Consider the following 14,459-nt stretch of genomic DNA (forward strand, 5'->3'; position numbering starts at 1 on the left):
GTTAAAAGGCAGCAAATATTTTCGGAGAATGAGGGAAAAAGCAATTGCCATATTTTTTGTGACTTGTTCAAAGCTTAAAAACTGAAAACTGAAAGTGAAGTTGAAGCAAAGCATAAACAGCAACAAAGCAAAACAAACATTGTTATTTCTTTCCTTTCCCAGACACAAAGAGAGCCAGCTGGTAAGGAAATGCAAGCTTCAACATGATTTTAACCAACTCAAAACCAAAAGGTGCCAGTTTGATTGGAATACAAACTGGTTTTCTGGCATCTGCTACTGAACATTGGTGTTAAGAGACTGTTATTTGTAGGGATGTAACAATATTGGCAAAGAATATTAACTGTTAGCTTACAGGGCTGAGATCCATTGCGTGGCCTTTGCAGCAGGGTAAGAGCAGCGAACTACACAGGCCATGATCCCTTGCTTCTTAAATTTTTGATATATGACAATAATTGTGACATTAAATATTTGTTTGTACATTTTATAGAAGGTGCACTATGTAAATTTCCTGATGTTCCATAGTACGGCATCAAACTGTGACCCCCTTTTTCAACGTATTACTAATATCAGAGGAGGGTAGAGTAGCCAAAAAGTTTAGTCCGAGTAACAGTAGCATTACTTCAAAAAGATTATTATTCAAGTGCAAGTACAAAGTCGTAGTCCAATAAGTAAGAGTAAAAAAGTATTTGGCACTAGTACTATTCAAGTAGAAATAATTGAATAAACACAATGTAGTCAATTTTTTGTTGCATGATGGAAGATTTCACGCAAAACTCCATAGAGAAAAGCAGGTGGCAGACCTTCTACCACAGAAGTTACATAGTGCACCTTTAAAGACACTCCAGAATACTACGTCAAACATTATACAGGAAATGATAAATAAATGAACGCATTTATACTATCATCATAACATAGAGATTTGGATATTGTTACATCCCTAGCATAATTAGCCATGCATGTCACTGCCATTAGAGCTGCTGTGGTTAGACTTGTTTTGGCTGGGCTATTGCAAGAGGGAGGCAATGGGAGGTGGCGATATGATAGTAGCCATTTTCATAATTTTTTGTTTATTTATTTATTTTTTACAATACCACAGCTAAAGTTGTCGCTGCGATTTTCACCACGCTGGTCACTCCCTCATCTTGAACTTCGAAAGTAAAGATATCAGATTTCTGCTGTTGCGTCTCTTCTTGGTAACCATTCTCATCCTCCTTCACCTCTTCGTCTGTTGTCCGCACAACAACATCCTCCACAGTTGTTATAGCAACATCCTCCTCTGTCGTCACAGTAACATCAGCATCCTTGGTAGTCACAGCAACAGCTTCCTCAGTTGCTACGGGAACTGGATCATCAGACTTTCCTTCAGTCTTGACCTCCTCGGTAATCCAAAACGCCATCGCTTTTTTGGGAGATTCAATGCTTCTAATATCATTCATAACAGTTTCAATCTCTAATGTAGGGCTTTGTATTTTAAGTTTGTAATTTTTACCAACAAAAGTATCTTGTTTGGATTCTTTTTCCAAATTTTCATCGATAATTGCGTTTCCAAATTGATTTTTCTCATTCAAAACGCTTGTCTCTTCTATATTGTCTCTATCCTCTGCTTCTTTGAGTATAATTAGCATCCCTCTTTTATCACTAATGGCTTGGGAGACCTCTTGCCGGACTGCACCAGGACTGACCCGAGCCAGGGATTTCTCGGAAATCTCATCATGTGAATCTGGGGTTTTCTCTTCCACCTCTCTCAAAGTCCCGTCCATAAATACATCGTCGTCCATTGTAGCGGAGAGGCTGAGGCCGTGAGGACCAGATGAAGTGTGGCCGTCTGTTATCAAACTGTCCACTGTGTATTTGACCAGAAAACCTGAAGCCTAAAAGACACTGGGCTTTCAGAAAACTATTGGAAAGAGTTAAAGAGGCACAAAGCAAAGCAGAAGATAAAAAGAAGGAGAAGACAGCAGAGACACAGAGACATGGACACGAGACTTTGACAAAACACAAGCTTCAAAATGTTTCTATGGTACAGTTAAGTGATGACATCATAACTGGACTCTGGCCAGCCTCATTCACTATAATGGCATTTTAACCTACACCAGTGCTTTGTACTATGACATTCCATTTCGTCTTTACTGACTGCCAGAAGGAGGCACTGAAAGTACTGAATTATTCCCTGAATTTTTGGACCTAACAAGCTGTGATTCATTATAATACTATTTTACTGCCTTTTACTGGAGTATACTAGTGTGCAAATAAGAAATTATTGTATGACTTATTAAAAACAGCATATTTAATAAAGTCTAATGACTAAGTCTATAGTCTGAAGAGCCCTACAGAGCAGGGTTGAAAGTAGCCTACTATGTAACAACAGGAAGAGCTGGTTATGCACAAGCATACCATATTTATCCCATTTAATAAAATGTGACCTTAAATGTAAAGAATAAGCACTGAGTGCTGCTAAGTTGATTTACCTCGGTGGCTTTGTGTTCCTCCTTTGTCTCCTCTGCAGGTGGCTCTTTAGTCTGAAAAAGAAGAGAATATGTTTAAGATCTGGAAAAACATGCAGACATTGGACAAGTGCTAATACCCCATCTCTAAGATGTCTATAATGATGGGACACATACGATACTCCCAAGCATTGCTCTGGACAAAATGATGACATTACAAACCAGTGGCATTAACCGCCTTTAACCCAGTAAGATCAATAATACCAATGCATGTTTCAAACTGAGCCACAAACAGGCATGTTAAATAACTCACAGTCATTGTATAATTGATAGCACCACATCAGCACATAATGTAAGTACAACGTAAACCATGCTGGTCCCTATTAAAAAAGACGACTGTAACAATGAATCAATTAAACCAATTTAAAATCATCATTTCAATTATCACTCAAATTCAACTACACAAACGTTGGAATTGAAAAGTCGGTCCTGAATGATATGTGCACTGGCTCTGACACTCAAAACCTGGAGTGGACAATTTTCTAATCTATAGACTGACAGAAGTGTCACAGTCCTAATAAAATATATTAGGTCTATTTTCTATACAGGTTTATTCAGACAGTATAGAAGTAATCGTTTCAAAGAATCAAGATTTATCTAAATTCTAATCTAAATTATCGAAACTATATACCCCCAAAATTCTTACAAATCTGTGGCATCATCCGCAAGACCAATGATGAAGTATTTAAGGCATACTACACAGTTTGACTGCAAAACAAAATATTTTTAACTGATGCATTAAAATAGTTAATAGTTTTCAATCAACTACCACACTATATTTCACCATTTAAAAACTCTCTTGCACTATAGACAAAGCATTAGTCGCCTTGTTTGAACCATGCTCTTCTTACGTCCTGTAGTTCCAGAGGTTCAATCATGGGGGCGTCGTCGAGTTTGGGGGAGTGCGTTGGGGAAGACGTGAGCCTTTTGTCCCACTCGCTCAGACCTGGAGAGGTGGGTCCTGTCTCCAGGAAGGATCTCTTCAATTCGCTGATATTCGTCTGATGTTTGACCATCTCTGCCGGGGTGGAGCTGTCCTAAAGTGACCCAGGTACAGGCTTTGAAAATGGGCCGATATGGGAGGGAACAGCAGACATGCTTTTTGATACGCAAATGCAAGTTGAATGCCCAAAATGCATCAGGAAGCAACAAAATGGCTATACTTATATGAAAAGGTCTGCTTGAAAGGTGTACTATGGAACTTCTCTTGTAGGGTAGCCCACCATGGACATGTTATCGCTTTGCCTGGAATGGCATTATATAATTATATATATATATATATTTTTTAAGGAATGCACCGATCCAGCCTTTGCAGTTCCCATACCGATATCAATATTTTGACTTTAAGTATCTGCCGATACTCGATATTAACTGATACCAGTGTCCGCAGGGTAAATGACATTTAGTTCCTTAATACAGGTAACTTATCGCACATGAGATCCAACTGTGTTATGCAACTTGTATCTATCCTTAAAGTAAATACTGAACAGGTTTGTATGAATAAAAGTTCACACATTATGAAAGGTTCTATACCAAAATCAGCCTGTAAATGGTCTTACATCCAATTAAAGGTCCAACAAGGATATCGTCTTAACTGATATTATGAAACCGATCCAGCTGATATTTCAGTATCGGTGCAGATATTTGATAGCAAAATGGTGCATCCCTATAATATTGGTTTATTATAACTATATACTTATTTATTTTAAGCTTACTGTTTTTATTATTATTATTGAAGTTACATAGAGCACCTTTAATAGCACAAAATGGTTAAAATAAACAAGCCAGCCATCTAACTACAGTGGTACAATTTGTTTGTTTCATGTTAGCTTACAAAGGACAAAGAGAATACTGAAAAGGATCAAATATACAACCAATCAGATGAACAAAGCAAGCAATAAACCCTCATCATTTTTGAGTTATGATTATTATGAATGAACTATGAAATCTGGATTAAGTAGAGCGGATACAGATACACAGGTAATAAAATCTACCTGGCTATATAGTAAAATGTCTTGCTTTATGCACAAATTTACGGTTTTACTTTAATGATAAGTTAAGTTAATGGTTCAAAATATTCTCATTGTAAAATTAGGTTAGGTTTAGTTTGTTTCTCCTCTTTTAATCACTGCACAAAATCCACAAGAAATCACAACAAAATGGTTAGCTCAACACACTTATGTAACTGTCAGGCAATCCTATAGGGTTAGACTGGTTAGATTATCAAGCTAAAGTTTCCAAAGACCAAACGTTTCAAGCATCTTCACTGACCTCCATCAGCATCAGATTACTGTGCCGGATAAATACATTCTCCCCTTTCACGCGTCTTATGAAACTATACTGTAAAAAGATACAACATCGAGAGGAGGTTTAAGTTTTAAAGTAATGTCATATGCAGGGTAGAGTAGTACCTTTAGTTGTGTAACTTCTGAATAAAGTGTACTTCAACAGTATGCAACATGTATTTTTAAACTTGAATTTGAGCCGTTTACGTACCAAATGTATGTATGTAAGGTAATTTATTCAAATATACTGTTAAAGAAGACATCGTGCTTGGGTATGCGATAACAATCTATGGCACCCGTGGATCATGTTATAATTTGGACATTTTAAATCACAATATTGATCAAAAAACAACTAAATAAAAAAACAAGTCAGTTGACATCACTGTAAACGTCATCACAACAAAAGAGCTGTACAGCTGTCAGCACCTCTAATGGATAGTTGCAGATTTTTTTTTTCTACCAAAATCCAACGTGTATTTGATGATTAAGAAAATAAAATTGGAGAACCGAGTAAGTACAGAGCAGTGGATGTGTACCGGTGATGGTGAAAACTGGGGTTGATCGGAGCAATGACGTCTTGAATGCAAGAGTACAAAGATTACTCTAAGATGTGTGAATCACTCTAAATACAACTTCAGAGGATAAATGAGAAGGGCAACAACTACAACATGGTTAAATGTTCTGAAAAGTCCATTTCGCATAATAAGTCCACTTTAATCAAATGTAATAAGCAATATCTTAACCTCAAAAATGATATTCAGAAAATCTCAGCACCAACACTCTGAATAGAGTTTTAATTGTATTCCTTCCCTTATAATGTATACGAACAATTTATTGTTTGGCCAAAATGCAAGGATCATTGTTGAATATGATTGTTTTATAATTTTTTTCCTCATAGCATAAAGACATATACCCAAGTTTATTATTACGAAGGAACAAAATCAAAAAAGAAGCAGATTGAACAACACTGACCTATATATTAACATATAGGTACAGTATTAAAACAAGCCGGTTTAGCTAGAAACCTCAGAAATAAAAATAAAAATAAATAAGAAAGCAGCAACAGTGAAGTGTATTTAACCAATTGAATGGATATTTGGCAGAGCCGATATTGTGATGAGAAAGCAGAAGGAGCAGAGCCAGCGTGACTTAGCAGAAATAAATGACTGATATTTAGCGCTAGCTCAGTGCATCTGTAAGGGAGGGGCTGTGATGCAGAGAGACAACAGCGGTTCTCACACTGGGGGACTGGGACCAAAACTGAGTCATGGGAAGATGCATTTAAATTTTTTAGTATGTCCAAAAGGCTTAATATTGTACAACTTGACAATTATGAAATTCTATGGTTGCACTGGTGCAGACAAGTTGATCAGACAGTGTAATCGCTCATTCGTCCAGGAGTGGTTCAATGTAGAGAAGGTTTCAGCAGTTATCTGGACACTGTTTTTGCAATCAAGACATTTCGGCTCTTATCCAAAAGCCATTTTCAATTTGATGGCACTGGCTTCAGGCCCTATGAGTTAACAAAGTCCAGCCCCAAAGGGAGGAGTTTTAGAGTGAAACTGTATTTATTGTAGGATAAATCCTAGTGCCTCAAGCCAGTTTCATCAAGTTAAAAATGCTTTCTGGATGGGAGCCGAAACGTCTTGATTGCTGGAATTGATGGAATATTCCACAGCATCTCATTAAAAATGTCTCTCTCCATAAAGACAAGGAGCGTGCTACCAGGTCAAGTTACAGGAAAGATCTGTGGAGCGGTGACTCACAGTAAGATGTATTTATATGATATTTTTGACACTGTGATTCTGTGGTGCATTTCAGACAAACACACAGTAACATCTCCATGAAGTTACATAATACAATGCCATAATGGATAAATTAAGTCCCATGTTTAGTCCAGTTGAGAACCACTGTCACATGTGAAAGTTAAGAGTCTACCTGTGTGCGCATCTCAGAATCCTCATCCACCTCCGACTGCAGCAGTAAAGAGGAGGCAGGGTTAGACGGGTGCAACAGTAGTGACAGGTGCTACAGTGTGATGACAGGGTTAGAAAGGTGCAACATTGAGGTGACAGGTGCAGCAATAGTGACAGGTGCAACAGTGTGGTGACAGGGAAATGAGTGGAGACAAGGGGAGAGAAGAAAAACAAGAATAATGTGGAGCATGCATGAGTCAAATTCTGAATATAATTATATAATAGAAAGAAAAATTTGAGTACAAAATGGTTTCAAATAAGGATGGAACAATGAAGGAAATCTGAACCAAAAACAAGTCTTCTATGAATACACAATGGACTTGAACAACAGTGCAACAATAAAATATTTTATCTGGTAAAACTAAACAACGAATAATAATGTAATGATCTAGAAATGAAATGTTTTGTAATGGGGTAAATGTTAAAAATGCATGCACCAGTCAGTTGAATTTCATACATATACATGAGTTTCAGTCACATGGACATGTTCTCCATTTTGAGTACTTCTCTAACCATACAAAAGATTTTGAATTTGTTTTGACTTGTTAATTGCTATGCCAACTGTACTAAATTCCCATCAATATGAAACCAAAGTATACTTTAGCTGAGGTAATTCTGATAACATTTGAAAATAACTAGTTACAGCGGCTAATAAACAAAACATGTACCAACAAGCCCTGACTATTATGGATAATTGTATACAGTGTTGTAGCTTCAACTACTAAGGGTGTGTTGACACTTGCACACACAAAATTGTAACTAAACCAGGACTGCACCAAGACTGGACCAGGGCTAAATCAGGACAAGTATGAATGCAGTCCATGTATTTGCAATGGTGTCTGCAGTGCGTGCGTTCTAGACTTAAAACACTAAATTCACTTGTTTGCTCCTAAACTGTGTATATGGTGTTTTAATAACACTATCTACTGTTTCAGTAAATAGTCTTAGCAATAGTAGTTGGTGACATCACAAAAGACTGCACTGATTACAACCAGGTGTGTCTGATTACAAACACCTGGCTGTAGGGGTGGAGTTTAAGGTGTGGCTGCCTGAACACTGTTCCTTATAGCTTCAGTCCCCGCCCCTCCTCCCCGTTCACTCTCTTCATATATATAAACTTGCACTGATAAATGAAACACATTTAAAGTCAGGCCGCATGCTTTATAATGGCGATTCTTCTTAAGTACAAACCTCGGTTGGGGTCATGTCTCCATCAAACGCAAAATCAGTCTGTTCACTGTCAGTCTACAGACCAATCAAAAATCCACGAGAGCAAAGACACAAGAAAACCCAACGTTTAAAACATTACTCACAACAAAATAACGTATTATTTACCACCAATGGAAAGAATGAGAATGAAATATTAAGTTTTTACATACAGTTAGACAATGCTACACATAGACGTAACACCAGCAGAAGAAAAGGGGAGGCAAATGAAAAATAAGCAAAGCAGACAGACAGAGAGGAAGGTCTTTGCACAATTGAGTAAAACGTGTTTTGAAATAAGAGCAGGATTAGCAGGGATTAAAGGGCCCATATTACGCCATTTTCTGTATGTTATAATGTTATATTGTTCCCTCATCAAAAATGAGGGGACATTATATAACATTAATGCTTTGCTTCATTCACACATGTTTAACGCACAAATCCTGCATATTTAGGCCGAGTTCTTCTCTCAAACACAGAACAGTTTGCTCCACCTTGTGATGTCATGTGGTAATACAGGAATTGCTCCACTGTGTTTTTAAACTCCATACACCTCCATACAATTTCAGAACTGCTAATCTCTACTGAAGAAAAGATAAAAGGTAGATGCTAACTTGAAAACTACCACTTCATGACATCGCAAGGTGGAACAGAGCGTTTGGAGCTTTGGGAATGTAGATAGACTAGTAATAAAGGGCTACGCAAATATGTGTGAATGAAACAAAACACAACTCCATGTATGTTTTTGATGAGATAACAGTATTAAAACATGGCTTAAAACCAAGAGTCAATTTTGTGTAATATAACACCTTTACGTTTGACCAATCCAACAAAGTGAATCTACGGCTAGGTAAATGGGAGTGGACATATATTGTTGTTTTGGGATTTTATTTAGGTTTTATTTGGTACCAGACTTTCAGGCCCTCCCCCTTCTCTTCATGCATGTGGTGATGGTATGAATTTAAAATGCATATGATAGGTTTATTACTTACTTTATTACTAGTACCCATGATAATAAATAAATAAATTAAATCAATCATATTTTAATAGTGTTGTCATGTTACCAAAATTTCAAACTATTTTGGTTTTAAGCAATAGACTCAATACTCAATACCGATTCAAATACGACAATGATAATAAAAAACAGAATAGAATATGATTTTCAACATCAAATTGTGGTACTTTCTTTTATATTACCATATTGTCTTATACCTATGTAATCCCTCAGACGTCCAGGTAAGTTCTGTAGGTGTCCATGGGCGTATACTAGTCTATGTGGTCTTATACTTGTTCAGATACAGCTCCAGATCATTATTAGGCCATTCAGGAAAGGGTCATTTCTGTCTAATGAATGCGACTTTTTCTAGTATCAATACTTGAGTACCTAGTTTTATTACTGATTAGTATATGATTTTCGATAATTCTAGCAATCTTAATTTGCTTAATTTACACAAGTCAAGAGCCAGTTTGTTGAAAAAAATACAGGAAGTTGCACAGAGTTCTAAAATGGAAAACCCAACACTTTCATCAACACTGAAAATTGCATCCAAAATGCAGGGACAATTTATACATTTAAACAGTTTAAACAATCATTTAATAAAGTAAAGGTGTTGTTATACAATTTAATTAGTCAAATCATAATTACTGTTCAATTTAGTTTTGGCCCTTGTTTACAGTATAGTTACTAGCTAACAGTTGAAGGGTCTATATTGCACCATGTTCTGACACAACTCTAGGTACGTTTCTGAGGAGGTAACAACATTCTAACTTGGCTTAAAGCTCACAAGAGTCAATTTTCTGTAATAGGACCTATAAATATAATGATGTTAACTGTTTTAGGGAAATAAGTAGTCTAACCTTTCATATGCACTTGAACAGCCCTTCTGCATTAGCAATCAGAGTTGCAAATTATAAAAGATGTAAATTATAAATCAGCTGTGGGTACTTCAGCCACTTCGTCTGATGTTCGATTTAAATGATTTATTGGATTTTGTGCTGCTTCGGTGAGTAAAACAGAAGGACTGAATTATGAACAAGAAAATGCTTCATTGCTCCATGCACTTGTGAACTGGGACATTCAGTTATAATGTGATGGGAGTTGACAACATTGAGATGGGTTAGGCACAAAGCTATGGACTCTAAAAAGTGTGTCAAAGTGATTCACAAGCCTGGCACAGTCCTTATTATACCATCAATTTGCCTGTGTAGCTATTCAGTGTGTTTATGGGAGGGGCCAAAAAATTGGAGTGGACCAGTAAAAACAAGCAATGCATGTGTGCCAAGCAAGAAAATTCTAGTAATTTTATACAGATTTAATATCTGAACAAACTTATGCTACTTTTTGGTCCTGTCTGCAAGTATGGCAGAGGGTGGCATTTCAAGCCGTATTACTAACTGCTAGCTACCACAACCCACAAACATAAAGATTCTACCCACAGTTTGATAAAGTAGTCTGCTACATGTTTGATTTTATTACATAAGGACATAAGGCTGGGCGATGTAAGAAATTTAAATATGCACAGAAGTAGGTAGTTTTGGACTGCGACCAGGCTGTGACATGGCCAAGCTGCAAGTACTTTGTCATGTTTGTGGCTAACCCCTTCTTCACAAAGGCCATTCAAATATGCCATATGAAATGTTGATTGTGATGGTGACACTTGCCAGTGCATCATTCATTGTCATTGTGCAGTGAGGATGTGCTTTGCTGATGAGGTGACCAGAGATGAGGTTCTGAAAGTAGACGGGCTCACAGGACAGACTTAAGCCCCCCCAGACACAAACGGGACAATGTTTGGGTTAATATTATTATTTAAAGGTGTGCTATGGAACTTTACTATTGGGTGGTCTGCCAAGTGCTTGTGTCCATGGAGATGTTATCGTTTTGCCTGGATCATACCAGACCAGTACCATCAGACTGAAAACTACATCTGGACGAAGTTGAAACTATTTCAAAACACAGATGACTACCATTGAAACCTTTTCTACCGTTTGCCTGGAAAGTTCCACAGTACGGCATTAAACTTATCTTCAAGGAGAGCCAAATTACACGTCAGATCTGTGGAGGGGCTCATGATATTTTTGAATAGAAACACTTGTAAATTATGCTGAATTAAAAAGGGGTATTACACTTGAAAATGCTATATTTGCTGAAAACTTGACATGTTTAAGTTTCATTTTCATTTTTGACATCCTTCTCCCTTCAGAGCGCTATCACATTACAGGTTTTTAAAAATCATTACACATTTTTTGTATTATATTTTTGTATAGTTATGAAAAATTTCTATGATGGAGCATGGGTGACGTGGGCTAAGTTTTGGATAGGACTGTACAGCTAACAGTAACAAGGAGTCGAATAGAACATGGAGATATCACTAAATTACTCTAACCTGCATGGATGACCATGATGTAAAACTTGAAGCATGTTTTTGATGAGGAAACAACGGTAGAGCTCCAAAAAGTAGATTTTGTGTAATACCGCCTTTTTTAATATAAGTCATAATTTACATCATATAAACAAGAAACCAAAATAATGACTATGATAATTAGTTTAATGCCATAGTGTGGAATATTGAAGGCTAAACAATAACATCTTCATTGACGCAAGCAGGTGATGGACCGCCTACCAAAAAAAGTTGCATAGTGCAGCTTTAACATGAGGCACATATGAACACACACCTCCTCTTCATCTGAACTGTCTTGGTCAGTGTATCCCTGTGCTATGGAGGCGGTCAGGGACGCTGCTTTGGGCTCCAGGTAGCAAAGACACAACGCCAGCGGGAAGGAGAGAGTGAGAGCATATGGTATGGAGAAAGAGGTGGAAAGGAGGAAGAAAAAGATGAAGAGAAAGCACGGGATGAGCGATGGCGATTTGATGGCCATGAAATTCTGGGCACACTCTGGCAAGAAGCGCATCTCCGACAAATCCGGGAAAGTCAGGTATCCGTCTTCATCCAAAATGGAGGACATATCGGGAAGGTGCAAGGAGAAAGAGAAAAGGGTCCCTCCTCGCGATTTTGTTTCGAGCCGCTGTTTACGTGCAGATAGCAAAAGCGCTTGCTCCTCCAATAACGCGGCTTTCCTGTCAGCTTTAGCTTGCTTACGCTTGCAACTTTCGCCGTTTTTAACCGGGCTGACAGACGAAGCGCGTTTTCTTGCAGTGTCTCTACGGCGACGGCGAAGTTTGTTGGATACAACTGGAGAGGAGGGGAGAGAGAGTTCGTTGTACAGATGCGAGGAACTCTGTAGTGCGTTTATTATAATGATAAACAAATGGAAAAAAGTGATATGGGTGCAGTTATGAGTGTAGTGTATAGGGGGAGTCAAAAGAGGGACAAAACAGAAAAGTAAAATTAGTCAAGCGCATAGAAAGTGAAAGCTTGAGTTCTACTGCAGTGGGTTAAGCTCAAAGCAACTGTGCGGCTGCTGCCAGAAGTGAAATCAGACACTGAAACTTAAATATGAATGAAATTATAATAGCAGCTTGTACAATACATAAATCTCACCAATAGATTTACAAAGACCAGTATAAAAGTATGTCAGTTGAGCTAACAACGGCAAAAAGGTTGCAAGGGTCTACAAATGACCAGTTTAAAGTAAAGTCAATGTCTAATCCAAACCCAAAATCCAAACTAATGACTATACCAATACTATACCAATTACATTTACAGATAATATAGTAATACAATATATAAGTTGCATTGTTAATATTCTGATACCATATTCTCAATGTATTCAATGGTGGATAGTAGAAATATTTTCTTAATGCAGTAAGCTAGTCCCACCATATGTGATTTCATATTTACTTTTTAAAAAAAAACATTGACATAAGATAAAGAACCCCCACAAAATTTTTGGAAACTTTGTCAATCCAACTGGTAATTTCCCTTTACTTTAATAAGGTGAAGACCAGTACACACCATCTATACTGCAATAATGCTACTGTTTAATTCTTGACAAATTCTATGAAAAAGAAAATTATGTCATACTACAATCTTAAAATGAGCCAAACACTATACTACTCCCATATCCTTTACCTTGGTATCAGGCCTGACAGTGACTGCCTCTGTGCTCTGGGCCTCTGTGGTTGGGATCTCAGTCTGGACCTGGTTTTCCTGCTCGGACCGCTCCTCTTCCTTCTCTGTCGTTACCGTGGTGATGATGCTGTCGCCCTTGACAACAACCCCAGCGCCGCCATCTTTCATCAGAGACTCGTGGTTCTCTGAGATGGGAGCTTCAAGACACAAAGAGAAACATGTGATTTAACATTAAAGGTGCACTTGCTTCTTGTCTCCATGGAGATGTTTTGCTTTGCTGGGATGTTCCACAGTATAACATTAAACTTATCTATCCTCATAGATCTGTGGAAGGCAAGCCATAGATGGATACACATATGTGACAGCTAGTCTGCTCTCATTATCCTGTAATACATGGTGCTAATGTTCTTGCGCACTATGTCTGTGCCAGGAAACTTATGGATCAATCCTTGGCTTGTAATTAACTGGGTAGTAATAAAACATCCCCTTAGAATTATAAGGTTCTAAATTAGGTTTGATGCCTTTTGCTTAAGCATCCATAATTGTTTTGATACAGGTGAACCATGTGTGTGCCATTCATGTCTATCTGAAAATGGGGAGTTTCACTGGTGACCAGACTCACATCTTAATAATGTATTGAAGAAGTGTGTATTCTGGAACCCAGGCAACCATAAAAGTGCAGTAAAATATTTTTTACTGTAACACTAAAGAATATTACAAATATTAGAAGATATTAGAAATTATTTTGTATCCAACACTGGTTACAGAGTACCCATATCCGTGTGCTCACCTCCGTCCAGGCTGCGGGACATGTTGTATCGTTTGCTGGTGGATCTCTCAAACAGAGGAGCAGGTCTGATAATTTGAGAACTGGCCCGTCGAGTCTGAGCCTGAGTCCGGCCGCTGTAACGAAACTTTGAGCCCAAACTCAGGAACTTCTTTGGAGGAGCTTCAGGAGACACCAGTCTATGAGGATAAAAATACTGATGCTTGAACAAATAATCACATTTTTAATGTGGTACTGTTTCAGTGCTATAGGACCCCAATAATTAAAACATCTTTTTGGCTAGACAGGTGGTTCTCAAACTATTTACACCCTGTTTCCTCTGAAATGTCTTCTGCTATATTTAGTGAGGAAAGCCCATTGCATTGTTGTAAAAAGTCTGTAGCAGTTCAGAGCTAGCAGGCTAGCATAGCGATCTCCAATCAGAGCTACCATGGATAGAGATAAAACTGCTCAAATCAATAGTCTGGTTTGTCTGTTTGTCATTTGAACTGTACATGGTGCATTTCTTAGTTGGTCAAAATCCCCAAATATTAAGTTAAAAATGTAAAATAATAATAATAAAAAAGTATAAAGTATAGTATTCCCACTCCTTTTTGGGCAATCGGAGATACTCTTTTTTTTGTGTGTGTTTTGCTGTCTGTTTTTGTTTATTTTTCCTTGTCTCTTGT

General features: G+C 37.6%; 2 protein-coding genes across 5 annotated transcripts in view; one reads left to right on the top strand and one right to left on the bottom strand.

Annotated features, from left to right (window-relative positions):
* Nucleotides 1-14,459, top strand: part of vapal (VAMP (vesicle-associated membrane protein)-associated protein A, like) — a 145,247-nt gene that overhangs the window by 115,651 nt on the left and 15,137 nt on the right. The gene's annotated exons all lie outside the window — the stretch shown is intronic.
* Nucleotides 1-14,459, bottom strand: part of epb41l3b (erythrocyte membrane protein band 4.1-like 3b) — a 79,490-nt gene that overhangs the window by 14,054 nt on the left and 50,977 nt on the right. For 3 of the 4 annotated variants that reach the window (XM_055228716.1, XM_055228715.1, XM_055228714.1), the window contains exons 11-13: nucleotides 13,795-13,970; nucleotides 13,005-13,201; nucleotides 2,469-2,519 (exon numbers count right to left, since the gene is read on the bottom strand). In XM_055228716.1, the coding sequence (XP_055084691.1) occupies nucleotides 2,469-2,519; nucleotides 13,005-13,201; nucleotides 13,795-13,970 (424 nt within the window). Of the gene's footprint in view, nucleotides 1-2,468; nucleotides 2,520-3,355; nucleotides 3,542-6,727; nucleotides 6,764-7,956; nucleotides 8,011-11,646; nucleotides 12,211-13,004; nucleotides 13,202-13,794; nucleotides 13,971-14,459 lie in introns of all 4 variants that reach the window. The other variant, XM_055228713.1, reaches the window with a different exon arrangement.

Source organism: Periophthalmus magnuspinnatus, chromosome 17 (genome assembly GCF_009829125.3).
Source record: "Periophthalmus magnuspinnatus isolate fPerMag1 chromosome 17, fPerMag1.2.pri, whole genome shotgun sequence".
NCBI lineage: Eukaryota > Metazoa > Chordata > Actinopteri > Gobiiformes > Gobiidae > Periophthalmus > Periophthalmus magnuspinnatus.